The sequence below is a fragment of the Bombina bombina genome, chromosome 10 (assembly GCF_027579735.1).
Source record: "Bombina bombina isolate aBomBom1 chromosome 10, aBomBom1.pri, whole genome shotgun sequence".
NCBI classification, from domain to species: Eukaryota; Metazoa; Chordata; class Amphibia; order Anura; family Bombinatoridae; genus Bombina; species Bombina bombina.
Window position 1 is genome coordinate 32,050,423 of NC_069508.1, and position 15,701 is coordinate 32,066,123.

The window sequence follows — 15,701 nt, forward strand, 5'->3', positions numbered from 1 at the left end:
AAAAAAATTGGAGTATATTAGAAAATTGCTTAAAATTGTTGCTCTATCTGAATCACATCATTTTTGGGTTCAGTGTCCCTTTAAGGGTGCGGTTTCTGTCCATATCCCCTAATGAAGGTTGATTATTTGCTAGGAAGAACAAGATATCAGTGAAATAAAATGCTGTGCAAAACCTTAATATTTCCTACTAGGAACAGACATTCCGTAGCTTGGTTAGTTGCCGAATGTGGCAGCAGCTTGTAGATTTCGGCTATTTTCAGAGCCAGATTGATACTTGTGAAAGACCACCACACTAAGATCTGTGCAATATTTCACAAGCATAAATTCGGCTCTGAAAATAGCAAAAACCCAAGAGCTGCCACCTACTTCAGCCCATGCCCCCTTTCTACATTTAGTTTGTATTTTAAGACTATATTCATATTCTGTTCAGAATGTTTAGGTTTTAAAACTTTGAAAAACATTTGACAAAATCACCACACAAAATGGGGAAAAACGTTTTACTAGTAAAGTTATGAAAAATTTGAATTTTTTTCCCATACTTCTGAGCTGGTCTGAAGTTGAGAACAGTTACAAATAAACATTACAAAAGTTAAACAATGTAATATACAATACTGTTGCAAGTACAGTATAAATGAGTTGTAACCAAATTTAACATTTCTGTTAAATGGATTAAGTGCGGCTAAAAAAGAAAAACAAACATAAGCCCAATAGGCTTTCCAGCAATATTAAATAAAGCTCATTCCTTCATAAAAACATACAAATTATATTTACTATAAATGTTTACAATGTACAAGACACAAATGTTAATCAAATATTGGATTGCAATTTTACATGGCACAATCTGGTAATCATCAAAACATTTGTTCCATCGTAGTAAGCGGATACCGTTAACCGCCATTACAAGATTAATTTGCATTCTTGGTACTAAACCGCCAGTTAAGTGCAGCAAAAAAAAAAAAATACAATGCTCTCAAAATGGTTTATTAGGAATTACATATTTTAAATAGTTGTCAAAAACATGGAATGCGGACTATAATTTGCTCAGAATTTTCTGTTTAAAGCACTAATGTATATACAAAATATGCCAGTCTCGGAATGTCACTTCAAAAACTTGCAAACAATTCTCCAGATTGCTTCAGAAGGTCCAAGATCAAATAGTGTGGGTGCAAGAGGAAAAAAAAAAAAAAGAAACTATAGCATCCTGGAACTGTTCTGTTTATAACTGCGGCAGTTTGTCAACTGGTGTGTCAAACTTGAAGTCTGCAGGAAACAAGTCAGGCGCTCGAGGATAGATCAGCCTGTAGGACTGGCGAATAGTTACATCGGCTACCCCTGCAATATCACCGATTTCTGGAGAGAGAAGAAAAAAGTTTTAGCAAGTGATGCAAAAGTGAAAAGGATTAAAAAAAGCAGAATCACTTACATCATTTTCAGAAAGTGTTTGTCTAAAAAGTTACCATTATGGACATTTCTTTCTACATCACTAAACGCCACATTTACCCAGTTACTAATGGAAATCTATGGGAAGGAGGGAGAGGAATGGTAGAATAAAACGTGCTGGGCAAGGGATCTGGGAGGGGCAGCTACACTACAGAAAATATTTTGTACATTTAAAAATAAACTTTGGGGGCAAATTGGGTACTGGCAGACAGCTGCCAGTACCCAAGATGGCGGCAACCAGGTAGAGGGGGAGGGTTAGAGAGCTGTATGGGGGGAGTCAGGGAGGTTGGGGGCTAAGGGGGAATACAACACTGCAGAATCAATATAAAAAATAAAACAAAAAATAAAACAAATGGCCCTTTAACCTCTTAAGGACATATGACGGAATTTTTCCGTCATAAAACAATTGAGCAAACTGAAAGCTGTATCCTTAAAGGGTTAAAAGCTCCGCTCAATCATAACCTAACCATTCCTGCAGCAAACCACTAACCTTTCTGGGTTCTCTTCTCAGCAGACGCCTGAGAGGCCATGTAAATCGCTGCAGCTGCGACAGAAATTGGACTTCTACCAGGAACCAAGTCCAGCTCCACTGCTTTCCGTGCAATGTACGTAGCCGCCATCTGTACTTGCTTGGTAAGACCCAGGTTTGAACAGAACCTTGACATGAAGTCTCCAGTTGTAATCAAATCGACATTTGTTTCCAGAGCTTTCAGAATAAGCTTAAAACATCTGCCAATTTCCTTTTTTGAAATCCGAGAGACAGCACAGATTTCTGCAAGATAGAGATTATCCAAGTAAGCAATAAGATTTAAAATAAATATTCCTGAGGAGAGTGAATTCTCACCTGTATACTAAAAGAACAAGGTTTAAATGCGTTAGACATCACACTGGCACGAAGAAGCCAACGAAAAAGCTGAAATCTTGCTTTGTGAGCCAAGGCTGATGAGCCAATAAGAAGCAGCTTATGCAAGGCACTGCCACCAAACACCTGTGCCCTGCTCAGGACTGGTTCAGGTGCAGTAGGAATTAGGCTATGTGTTTAAACCCAGCAGTTCTAATTTAGTATAGCATTTATGTATTTTTCATCTTTTATTTTGCACTAGCTTTACATGTAAGATTAGTATAACCATATATTTAACATATAAAGAATACAGAGAGCATCGCTTTAGAATTCAGCAAAAAAATAAAAAAAATCCATCAGAATATATTGCATGAGGGTTAGTAAGTAAATCCTACAGGAAAAAGCTTTGGTATTTTGAAAGTGCAGCTATGCATCAATAAATGACTACATGAAAAGATCCGTCATCTGAAAATAAAGATAAATACAACACCCTATGTAAATTTGTATTCTTTATTTGCTGTATCCCATTAGTGCGTAAATGACAAAAAAAAGTGACCATGTGAATAATCTCACATCTATTTTATGCTATTTGCTCTAGAAAAATAGCTTAATTTGAAAGATGTTCTATTAAATAAAATCACTGTAGGAACCAGAAGGGATTTGTACCTTTAAACGTTCTCGGAACACCTTCTTGCCTGCAGGCAATATAAAGACACGCAGAAGCTATAGCATCGTTACTTCTACCCTTCAAGCTTTTCTGCTCATATACTTGTTTAAATAAATTATTTGTTCGATCCTGAAATGAGAAATGTTTCAGATAAGGGCAATTTAATGGACGGCAATATTAATGCAAATACTATGTTTTAATAACTTACAATAATATTTCGTGGGAGGTTAATTCTGTCTGCCATATTTGTTATTTCTTTAAAAGCATTCATCATTGCTCTGTCAGAACTGCTCATCGTCCTACGATTTTGGTATTTAGAGTTTCCAAACTCATCAAAACTTGCTGAACCCGTTCCCTGTAGTTAGAATACATGTTAATTATTTCAGCCTTACACATAACTTCGCTAACAAGTTAAAAACGTCACATGCTATAGATAAAATTAGCTCCTCCCAAATCAGCCATGAAATTTGGAATGGTTCAAAATAAACATTCAAATAAGATAATTCTACGCTCTTGTCCAGCAGTGTCAGATTTTCCTTAAATACATGCACTTTAAAAACCTGTTAGCAAATGTTCTCTTCATTATATTTGCCTATTAAAAAGGCAGCTTAGTAAACAAGAACTATTTTATATAAAAAGGAAATGTGATGCCAAACAGCTGCTTTTTCTAACAATTCCTCTTGAAACTTGTGTTCTTCACTTGAGAACCAACATGACTAGAAAGAAATGCTGTAAGTTGTTTTAAAACACAGTTAAAGGGTCATTTAGCTCAGGAAGCACATGGCAAACCGGTTTAAAATATAACTAAAAATAAATCTGTGGTCAGTGAAGCTCAGTTAACAGATGCTGGTAACTTGCATGCTGCAAACACATATGCAAAGTTATGAGAAGGGCATTCAAATGAATCTGTGTATCCAAATCACCAATATAAAATAGAAACAAGACTATTTGATGGACTTACATGAACAGTGTCTGGAATAGGCTGATAAGCATTCTCCCCCCACACTCAACTGATCAGCCCATAACTAGTACTTTTGTAATTACATGTGTGCTGTCCCTTTAAGTACACGACATCTACTGTTTTGCAATAGAATATCAGTATAAACTTTTTAAAAACAAAGTAAAAACTCCACCACTTAGAAGAGCCAATCCAGGCTTGTTTGAGGAGCAGAGTAGCCACGATCATTATGTTAGTTGGGTTTCATATCCCTTTAAATTTGACTTTACTTTCACACCATATAAAGTCTGCAGCGTGCATTCCCAGTTCTCTAACTTGGAAAACAGAATTTTTAGACTAAAATTACATGAAAAGGGGCAAAATAATGTGTATTGCAAAGTTATTTTACAACTCCTAGCTTGATACATTTGCTATTACAATCACAAGGTGCTTACTGTACCAATCATTCCTCACCTTGCCGATCATGGTAGTCAGATCTCCTCCACTAAGCAGAGGATTCTGGGTATCTCCAACTCTAGACGGATCTTTGGTAGCTTTATCATTACTAAATGTTCGCCATTCGGATCCCACATCAATAACACGATCACCTGAAGTAAAGCGTTAAATCACTGATTAAATCAGACGATCTAACATGGCGTTTAGAACAAATCCAAGACAGCCATAACTGCATATTCTTTCATCTTTCACTGGCAATTTTTTTTTAAAATCTTACTTTTGAAATCCACTAGTAAGATTCTTATTAAAAAAATATAGTATTTATCAGTTTGCAGATGAAGTCTCTAACATTTAATTAATCTCCTATGAATTTAAGCACAGATTACGTTACAAGATTGCACATGGCTCCCTCATTTCCCATATTCTGAACTACAACTTCTTGGTAAATAGTTCATGGTAATGTTTCTGGTCCAGAATTCATTCTACAACAGGGATTGACAAGCCTTTCCAAAGGTGGTGCCACACAATTATCCTTACTCAGAGAGTAAATATGTTTCTACATAAACAGAATTTCTCAAGTAAACAGATATTAAATAGGAGTCTAACTTGTAGTGTACAGTCACTCCCCAGCTATACAGGGAAAAAAACAAATAGAGGAATAAACATAAGGGTTTGAGGCACCTGCTCCATAGAGAGCTTATACTTAGCATACAGATTTTACTATATGGTTAAATAAGGGCAACACAAAGATACCACAGGGCAGCAATGAACCAACTTCAGAGAACAGAATATGTTAAATGGTAAAGATATATTATACATTTTATAATAAAGAGGTAGCACACAAGTGCCAGAGTCATGTGGCCCCCCAAGGCCTTAGGGTAGGACCAGGTGTTTAGCATTAAGCCAGGTAGACTGTCACACTCCATTTTGGTTTCACGATTCAGACAGAGCTGTGTCTGGGACAATATGGCAGCAGGTTCGCAACAGGCTTTTTAGCAATGTTATACATTGTGCAAATACTGCTGCCATATGTTGCATCAAACCCATGCAGGTATCCTAGGTATGCTCTTTAATAAAGGGTAAGAGAAAACCTAACAGTTCCTCACCCATCAGCCACTGATTAGGGATGTGTGAACATTCAGAGATAAACACTACAGGACAAAGCCGGTTGCTTCATTCATTTCACAAACAAATGCTGAATATCTGCATATCCCTAAAGTTTTCAACCATTTATGAACAGATCAAAAGTGCAACCTCAAAAAACTCACCAACCACTAATCCACATTCAGAGCAGATCATGTCACCAGCTCTGTAATCCTCGACAAGCATAGCGTCCGGATGATTGGGGCATGTTACTCGCGGTAGCGCATCCACCCTAAGAGAGAACACAAGAGATGATCAGTCTACAAAAAAAATAATGTATCAAGCTAGACAACTACATACACAAAACAAATCCTTGTATATATACACACACACACACAGTACAGGGCTGTACAGGAGTTCATCAGAGTGAAGCAGCTGGTGCCGTGCGCAAACTAATCGAATGAGATTGATTAAAACTATTTTCAGAATCTTTTAGACACTAATATACTATATATTGACTCTTGAACGTGTAATTACTTTAACATTTAAATGTATGAGTATATTGAAATGAAGATTTTTAGACTTTACATCACAATAGGAAATCTGAAGAAAAACAAATTATGCTTACCTAATAATTTCATTTCAATCGTGGGGAGGAGAGTCCACTGCTTCATTCATCACTTGTGGGAATTAAGAACCTGGCCATCAGGAGGAGGCAAAGACACCCCAGCCAAAGGATTAAATACCTCCCCCCCCACTTCCCTCATCCCCCAGTCATTCTACCAAGGGAACAAGGAACAATAGGAGAAATATCAGGATATAAACGGTGCCATAAGAACCAAAACATTTTTAGGTCCGCCCACCGGAGAACGGGCGGGTGCAGTGGACTCTCCCCACAATGGCAATTAAATTATCAGGTAAGCATTATGTATGTGCATCTAAAGGGGAGGAGAGTTCACTGCTTCATTCATCACTTCTGGCAACAAATAACCAAGCTCTAGAGGACACTGAATGAAGAAAACGGGAGGGTAAAAAAGGCGGACCCTATACTGAGGGCACCACAGCCTGCAGAACTTCTCCCAAAAACTGCTTTCGCCGAAGCAAAAACATAAAATTTTTAAAATTTTGCAAAAGTATGCAAGGATGACCAGGTTGCAGCCTTACAAATCTGCTCCATAGAAGCATCATTCTTAAAGGTCCAAGAAGAGACCACAGCTCTAGTCGAGTAAGCCGTAATCCTCTGAGGAGGCTTGTGTCCCGCTGTCTCATAAGCCGGACGGATCATACTCCTCAACCAAAAGGATAGAGAAGTTGCAGAGGCCCTCTGCGCCTTCCAGAATACACAACGAATAAGGACGACATCTGAACTCCTTCGTGGCTTGAAGATAAAACTTCAAGGCCCGAACCACATCCAGATTATGAAGTAACCTCTCCTTCGAAGAGGACGGGTTAGGACACAAGGAAGGAACCACTATTTCCTGGTTAATGTTACAACTCGACACTAACTTGGGAAGAAATCCCAAACCAGTTTGCAGAACGGCCTTGTCAGCATGAAAAACCAAGTAAGGAGGCTCAAACTGTAAGGCTGTCAACTCAGACTCTGCATGCCGAAGCAATAGCCAACAACAACAGGAACTTCCATGAAATAATTTCCAGGGCATGCATAGGCTCAAACGGAGCCCTCTGCAAGACCTTAAAGGGACATTATACATACATAAATGTGCCTTTATTACGGACTTTATTATAGATTAAATGGCACCTTTATATCCCAATGGCCGGGGCACTCAACCTCCTATGACCCGGACTACAAGAAACGGCTTTTTTCTCCTCCGAAAACAGGTAGAGAAAGAGGAAGTTACTGAGGCCACACCCAGTCACATGGAATGCTATGCAGGACCACCCCTGCACTGAGCGAAAGACGCCAAAAAGCCTGCCTAAATCTCGCTCCAACTGTTCCACATTGACAGAGCCTCATCCCACACAAGTGCAGCAAAAACCACAAACGTTATGTATATTAAAATCCCCCCTGTTCAATAACCCCCTTCCGAGGGTATTAGCCTACATTCTATACAGAGAAAAGGAGTCACACTGTATATATATAATAATGAAACGATCTTAACAGAATCAACGTCATGGAACAGGAAAATGGCCCTTCAAGAGTGACAGGTTAATAGTGTCACTCCTGACATTGACATGTCAGCAAAACTCATCAACGCTGATCGTTTAAGGAGCTGTTAAATATGAGTGAGGATAGTTTCGCAGAACTCCCCCTGCATCTCCGGACTCTAACTTTCACCCATGCTCTCACTGAGAGGCTGAACGGACTACTTAAAATTTCAGTCCCATTGCAAAGAGTACTACCCTCTATAAGAGACCTCTCCGAATCTTCTGACTTCTCTGCCAACCTCCTGTGACGAAAGGCAAAGAATGACTGGGGGATGAGGGAAGTGGGGGAGGTATTTAAGCCTTTGGCTGGGGTGTCTTTGCCTCCTCCTGGTGGCCAGGTTCTTAATTCCAACAAGTGATGAATGAAGCAGTGGACTCTCCTCCCCTTAAGATGGAAAGGTTGTTCTAAGCAGCTTTTAGACTACACCCTACAGATAGAGGTATGAGTCAGCATACAACCCTATAATTATATGAAACACAAACCAAGAAAATAAACTCAAATGTATAGCTTATCTTCTGTACCTCAACTCTAAGAATCTGCAACCACCACAATTACCCAAACAATGGCTTAAAGGGATATGAAATCCAAAAATATTTTCAGGATTCACATACAGCAAACCATGTTACACAACTTTCCAATTTGCTTCAGTCTCTAAGGACTATTTATCAAGCCATTCGCCCCCCTTCGACAGCAGATTCTCACCATAGAACCTGTAGTCAGTATTTATCAAGCAGCAGTCATCAGACCGCTGCTTCCTAACCTCTTCTCCACCTCTTAGGTGGAGAATTTCAATCTCCCCAGTCTCGTCCGAAAGGGGAGATTGACAGCTCCTGCCCGTGGGTGATTGGCTGTGCTGCACAAGAGTGCAAAATAGCGCTCTTGTGCAACGCTGAATTTCCGGTAGCGGATTGCTGCCTGCCAGAGGCGAACTGGGCAGGGGTGAATATCTACGCCCCTGACCACCCTAACTTGATAAATTGAGCCTTTAGGTCTAAATTTATCAAGCTGTGTTTGCAGCTTTTCGGGCTATGTTGAGCAGGTTTGCATAAGTGAGCCTATCACCAAGTATTTAAGAAGCAAAATCTGCCCTTTTCCTCTTCGCCACATCAGAAGTGTCAAAATCACTCACCAAGACACTTGCTCGTTCAAGGGGATTGACATACCCTGCTCTAGCACAAATGCACTGGAGGAGGGTAGCGTCATCGCACAAGAATCCTCTTATGCAATGATAAATTTTGCCCTGCAATGACTGCGGGCAGACAGGTTCACTACTTGTAAACCTGTCTGCCTGCAGGATGGTAAATTTAACCCTTAGTACCTTTTGTTGAGGAACAGCAATGCACTACTGGACTCTAGCTAAACTGCGAAGGATAAGATAAGTTCCTCTACCTAAGAAGGTATTTTCAACAAAGGATAAAAAGAAAAAACAAGCAATTTAGATAATAGAAGCAAGTTAGTATGTTTAAATATCATGCTCTATATCATGTAAGAAAAATAAATTGGGCCTTTATGATTAAAGAAATGTTGAAATTTAGGGAAAAACCTTGTAATTACAAGACTTTTCTGTAGTCTTACAATACATACCAGTCGAACGCAACAAGTTTCAGGATACACTAATACACCTTGATAACAATTTTTTTGAAAGGCCAAACCACCACCTGACTTATCAAAAACATCCATTTTAGACTTGTTATTGGGGTAGATTTAGCTAGCTGCCGTACTTTTGTTAGCAAAATGTGCATTGTTTAGCAGTTATCTTATCACCTCTGCAGAAGCCATCAGCGACATATGTAGCATTGTTAGCCTTGTATGGTCTAATGTAAACTTAATTCTTAGAAATTAAAACCTCAAAGTTTTCAGATTTAAATTACAGGAAAAGGGAACAAAAATGATGAAAGTGCAACTTTATTTTTACAGTGCGTAATAAATTATATCACAGAATGTTTCATGTCTAACAAGCTTGCTGAAATCAAAATAAAGAATATCAAAGTATTTAACGGATACTCATCCAAGTCTCAAATGTGATTCAACACGTTTTAATTATTATTAACACTGGAACTAAAACCCATGTCACTTCAGAGGAAACGTTCTGTCTAAATGAGTGATTAAACACCTCCCTAAGAAACTAGATGCAACCATTAAAAATATTTTCTTGTGTAAAGGTATCACTTAAATCTTTAGTAGTTTTACTTAGATGTAAATGCTGTGCATGAGTTTAAAAAAGGAAACCAAATCCTCAGCAAGACCTACTCATACCTTAAAGGGACAAACATTAAATTGTCTTGGTTCAGATAGAACATTTAAATGCAATTTTAAACGGACAATTTACTTCCATACAAAACAAAAATAAAGGTTTTTGATCTCCTGGTCACCTCTGCTGAAAAGCATACCTAGGTACTCTCAGGTGCAGCCACACATCCCTCCTGTCACTGGCTTATCAGATGTGTTCAGCTAGCTCCCAACAGGGCAGATTTAAAGGGACATAAAACAAGTTGGGATAGAGACAAAATATGTACTTTAATTACATTACCTGCAAATGTATAAAGCAGTGCCCCACCATTAACCCTTTCTTTTTAGTTTCTGAATTGTACAGCTCTAACTCCCCCACACATTTCCTTTTATGGCTGTATCTATGTTTATTGTTGTTTTGGTACAATACAAAAATAAATAGGGATTAGCTGATGGATCCTAGAAACTGGGAACTCAGATGAAATACAATGCCTGTGTCTAAATGATAAGAGGGGTGGAGTTAGTTGCTGTATAATTTATTTAGCTAATTTTTGATAATTATTTTAAAATACTTACAAGCAATTTTTAAACGTTATGCAAACTATTTTAAATTAACCCTTGTAGGATATGCACATCACAACCTGTTTTATGGCACTTTAAGGTCTAAACTATTTTATAACTTTTTTACTGTGAAGCAGAATGTTATCGCTGGAGACAAAAATTTACTCCGTTTTGAGAACTGCAAAATCAGGAATCTTGATTTCGATGTATAAAAAATCCCCAAAAATAACCTCTGGGAGATCATGACATTTTTAATGGATTAAATTAACTCATTTACAAAAAAAAAATTATATACACGCGCACACACTACAGCCATAAATGTATACAGCCACGTGCTATCTAAATAATCCCTATATCTTAATTCAGGACAAAACCTTTGGACTAATGTATATATATTTTTTTAATAGTTTCTTATGCACATCGAAACAAAATGGTACTAATGGTTTAAAGTGAATCCGTAATATACTTTCATTACTCTAATTTTATGATTCTCAGAAAATGAAATGCACACTGCTGACACATCAAGGCTAACCCTGACACACATTTCACTCACTGGCTTCAGCAGATGACAAATGCAAAACATTGCACTTATTATGATGGGTGCTAGCCTTGCCGCCTGCAGACAAATCCAGTTTGGCTCCTCCAAGGCAATAGGTCAATTAAGTGACTATTAGAAAACAATTGCAAACAAGATGTTAATTTGTTTAAAAAAAAAAAAAAGTTTAGACTTGGCTAGAATTCTTTTATCAAGTCAAATACTACAAGGTGTTTACTGACCCTTTAATAACCCCTCTGCAGTTATAAGCAAGCAATAGTGCATACACATTTAGGGGGGGATTTAAGGTTTACCCCCTTGGCTGACAATGAACACCTATTTGCTATAAATCAGAATCCCCCATCACTTTCTGCTTTATTGCCAAAATCTCTCACTGGGTCTTGTAAGACATTTGCAGTTTTAACCCCTTAACCCAATACGACGTACATATACGTTGCTTCAGGAAGCTCCAGCACTCTCGGCTGTTTAAAGTGAAGGTCTATTTTGATGAATTAGTGCTCAGTAGAGCATTACTACTTTAATAGTAGCCACGGCTACACAAGCTATCTGGTTATGCCCCCCCCCCCGGACTTTTTCACAATCTAATTTGTTAACTGTAGAACACTGTCATTCTTGCATCTGTGTATAAATATCTTACCCTCCTGGCTCTTGTAGATCACAGCGGCTCAGCTGCAGTGGACTAAATTATAGGTGTGGCTGACCGTGGCAAACGGCAGCTAATGGAGATAAATGGGGAACAGCCATGGGTGACTTGGGGGCTTTAAATCTGAATGCCATGACCTAAATTTAAGCTGCAAGTTGCGGACCGGCTTGTAGATTCCTGTAACAATACTTAGAGGAATAACAGCATATAAAATATAGTGCAAAAGCAGCTTTGGTTTTAGCACTTACATCCATTTAAAGGGACATACTGTAAAAAAAAAAAATCTCCCCTTAGATATGTTTTCAATGAAGTGGCGCTTACTCTAGTAATAAGTACAGTCTGGCTCTTCCAAACAAGATGTTGGTTTCAGAAAAAAATGCACTTGGCAGGCACAATTACACAACATTCTGTAGTCTTGCAACGGAACAACAGAGTATCCCTTTGAGGCACAGTTGCATTTCACCATAGCTTCAAATTCAAAATAAAAAGCTTTCATTTCATGCAAAATACATTTTCTAACATGTCTAAAAGCTATACATGACTTTCTGTAACTTTGTTCCTTATTTTTAAATGTCTAAACTAAGACTAGACCAGTGCTTGACAAATGTGTTTAAAAATTAGGAGCCAGACCGTTGGATTTGTATATAGACATATGGAGACTAACCCAAAAAGTTAGGAGCCAAGGGTAAAATTCTAGGAGCCAGTGGCTACCAGGCTCCTGGGTTTGTCTAGCCCTGGACTAGACAATGACCGGAAGGACTTTTGTACAAAAATAAAAAATCAAATCTGTCTCCATGAAGTTGAAAAAAGCGTTACTTCATAAACCAATAAAATCTAATTGAGACAAGGACCTCTAATTCTGAGGATCATTTCTTCTTTTATGAAAATCCATCAGCGCTGCAAGCTTGACCGTAGCAGAGTGTTTTACAATGCTGTTGTCAATTTAAACCAGGGCTCGACATTTCTAAAAGGTTTGTAAACACAGAATCAAAGGCGTGGAACCAAACAAAACATTTAAGAATTCTGACTCCAGGGCTTTGTTCTGCAATATTTAAACCATTTACTGAAGAACATATCTGAAACAGAAATATGAATCACTAGAGCCAATACATCAGGAAATCTGTGCATGAATGAAATGCAAATCCTATTTATGACACAGCGCTGGCACAAACATGTATTCACCTCATACTTAAACTGTCAAAGCATTAGTAACGCAGTCTTTAAATTCCTTTACCAAAACAAGCAGAGCCAACTGTCATTTACAGTGATCAGAAGACAAACTAGAGCCTAACAGACAAGTCACTGTACTTAATTAAACATGGATAAAGAAACATTACTCAGCGTGATCCACCAATCGAGGACCTTATCAGTGCCAAAATCGCTTTACAATTGTCCTTACACTGGTTTTAAAAGGGAGTTTATCATAACCTCATTTGTCAAAAGCTACAATTCTGAAAATGATTATGGAAGCAACCTATCTTAAGTTTAAATACATAAAAATATACAGATTATCTCTATATAGATATACACACTCACACTTCTAACTAAAGGGCAAACTACCAAATCATACAGAATACATAGAAATTATGCTATACCAGGCAGTTTTAGGTATTTATAGAGTGACAACAGATTCTGCAGCGCTATAAACACAGGCAGTATACAAGTCATGGGTAGAGGGCCCTGCCGAGAGTTGCACTGCTGTAGTCGGCCCTTATGAAGGTTATTTACAAACAGCTAGGCTCATAGGCTTACATGCTAAGGGGGTTCAAGGGAGTGGAGTTAGGAAAGGTTAGTGTAGGTTGTATGCATCCCTGAACAGTAGTCTCTTTAGGGAGCGCTTGAAGCTTTCAAAACTAGGGGAAGAGTCTTGTGGAGCGAGGCAGAGAGTTCCATAAAATGGGAGCCAATCTGGAGAAGTCTTGTAAACTGGAGATAGCGAAGGGGACAGGAGGGAGAGTATCTGGAGACAAGGTCTGGGATATAGGGGGGAGCATTGCAGTGGAGGGCCTTGTATGTCAGTGAGAATTTGTTTTTTAATCTTGAAAGCAAGAGGAAGCCAGTGAAGGGATTGGCAGAGAGGTGCAGCGTGTAAGGAAGATGAGCCTGGCAGAGGTATTCATTATGGATTGTAAAGGAGCTAGGATGCAGCTCAGAAGACCAGAGAGGATGGAAAATAAAAAAGTCTTGGAAACAGCTGATCTGTATAATGATCAAACAATTTTAATTTCCTATAAAACAAATCCGCATAGTATAAAATATAATTTAGTCAGCATTTATTTTGCTACTTACATTGTAATATAAACTTGAAATATTGTTTTCCCCACAAGCACCAGGCAGGAGCACATGCTGCAGAATCCAAAAATGAACCCTGCAACATGCTACACAAGGAACAGGAGCTCACGTTATAACAGCTCCAGTTGGCCATAGCAAAAATATGCAAGAGGCTTTTCAAGTGGTATGCTCTTAGACTACTACTAAGTTTTTTAATAAAACAGTGTCAATACTTATGAAATATGTTGCATGGTTATATTTTACACTGTTAACATTAAACAGAGAATATGCTCTTAGAAGTGTCATGATAGGGAGAGGGGCGTCCCTACACACTGTACAAATGATGTAATAAAGGCATTTTTAATTGTGCAATTACTTTGCACATATCTAATATAATTACGAGTCGTGCGGGGCCACCAGTGAGGCCTACGCTCCATATCCAGAGCATTTGAACAATCAGCGGTATGCAAATCCCACAGCTGTTGTCACCTAAATAGCACGGCTGGTACACAAACCTCCCCCACTATTCTGCTAAACCTAGGTTCCCGTTAATATGTGCAGCCTCCAGAAGCACTGCACAGGAATTAGTCATTCCCTAAGGCTCGGTGCATCTCCAGGTCAACACAGACACTCACCGACTAGTCGACGCCATCACTGCACAAGCTACCGCCAACAGTAGCTACGCAGGAACTGGAACAGCAGTCTGTAGGCACCTCCCTTTATAGACTGTCATCACGTGCCGGAAGACGTCCCCTGCTGCTTACGCTACGCGTGTTACGTATAAAGCGAGCGCTCACCCAGCAGCTCACTTCTTGGTATACGCATGCGCCTATGGTAAAGGCTTACTAATTAAATCATGTTAGCAACAACACAAACCGACCTGTGTATGTCTCATGAACCTTTGTACATTGTTATTACGTTACTTTATGTCAGGAAACCATTTTATTTATATAGGAAGAGTCAAATATTATTCATAAATCTTTATCACATTTTGACATAATAATAAAAAGAGAATTCTGCTTCATTTCCACAACTTTCACATAATAATTAAAACAAATGGTGATTTACTTTTTAATAACTGATACAATATGACATAATCAGTATGAAAGCAAACCAAATATAAATGTTTTACCTCAGGATGAAAAAAACATACTATTTAGGTAACACATATTTTACTTTTTAGTATTTGTTTAATTACATACAATTTGAAAAGTTGTGCATAAAAAAATAATGCTAAGGCTACTTAAAGAAACATTAAAGAAACAGTCAAGTAAAAATTATGACCCAGAGCATACAATGTTAAACAACTTTCCAATTTACTTCTATCTGATTTGCTTTGTTCTCTTAGTATCCTTTGTCAAGAGCAGCAATGCACTACTGAGAGCTAGCAGCTGATTGGTGGCTGCACATATATGCCTCTTGTGATTGGCTCACCTAATTGTTCAGCTAGCTCCCAGTAGTGCATTGCTGCTCCTTCAACAAAGGATACAATAACAATGAAGCAAATTGGATGATAGAAGTAAGCTGGAAATTGTTTAAAACTGTATGTCTGAATTGTGAAATGAAAATGTTGGGTTTCTTGTCCCTTTAATATCTCTTGCATTTATATAAGAGTTGTGCTTGTCCCATGCTTCCTAGAAAGCCCAGAAAGCACATTTTGTAAATCTGTAAGTTTGTTTATTTTTTACAAAATTCTGCAAATCAAATAGCCCTTTAGGCAAATAGCAGTTTGTAGAAAACACATTACAGTATTAGCTTTTTAGCCTCACTAGGGAATGGGGGACGAAGCCCAGGTTTTACAAAAAAACAACAGGGTTTAATATCCCTTTAATTAGGTTACAAGATTAATA

The 15,701-nt window shown here is 38.3% G+C and overlaps 1 protein-coding gene across 1 annotated transcript; it reads right to left on the bottom strand.

Annotated features, from left to right (window-relative positions):
- Positions 1-483: 483 nt before the first annotated feature.
- Positions 484-14,560, bottom strand: GTF2B (general transcription factor IIB). Its single transcript, XM_053693922.1, has 7 exons — positions 14,487-14,560; positions 5,610-5,716; positions 4,360-4,493; positions 3,157-3,303; positions 2,948-3,077; positions 1,931-2,212; positions 484-1,350 (listed from the first exon to the last, which is right to left on the bottom strand). Exons 1-7 carry the CDS (start codon positions 14,501-14,503, stop codon positions 1,217-1,219), a joined length of 951 nt encoding a protein of 316 aa, XP_053549897.1. The 5' UTR covers positions 14,504-14,560; the 3' UTR covers positions 484-1,216.
- Positions 14,561-15,701: the final 1,141 nt, after the last annotated feature.

Bases quoted from the DNA above. Each gene is read 5' to 3' on its own strand.
- GTF2B (XM_053693922.1), bottom strand. The intron at 4,494-5,609 runs GTGAGTTTTTTG...GCTTTACTTCAG, and splicing joins TGAATGTGGATTAGTGGTTG to GTGATCGTGTTATTGATGTG. The intron at 3,304-4,359 runs GTGAGGAATGAT...TTCTAACTACAG, and splicing joins TGACTACCATGATCGGCAAG to GGAACGGGTTCAGCAAGTTT.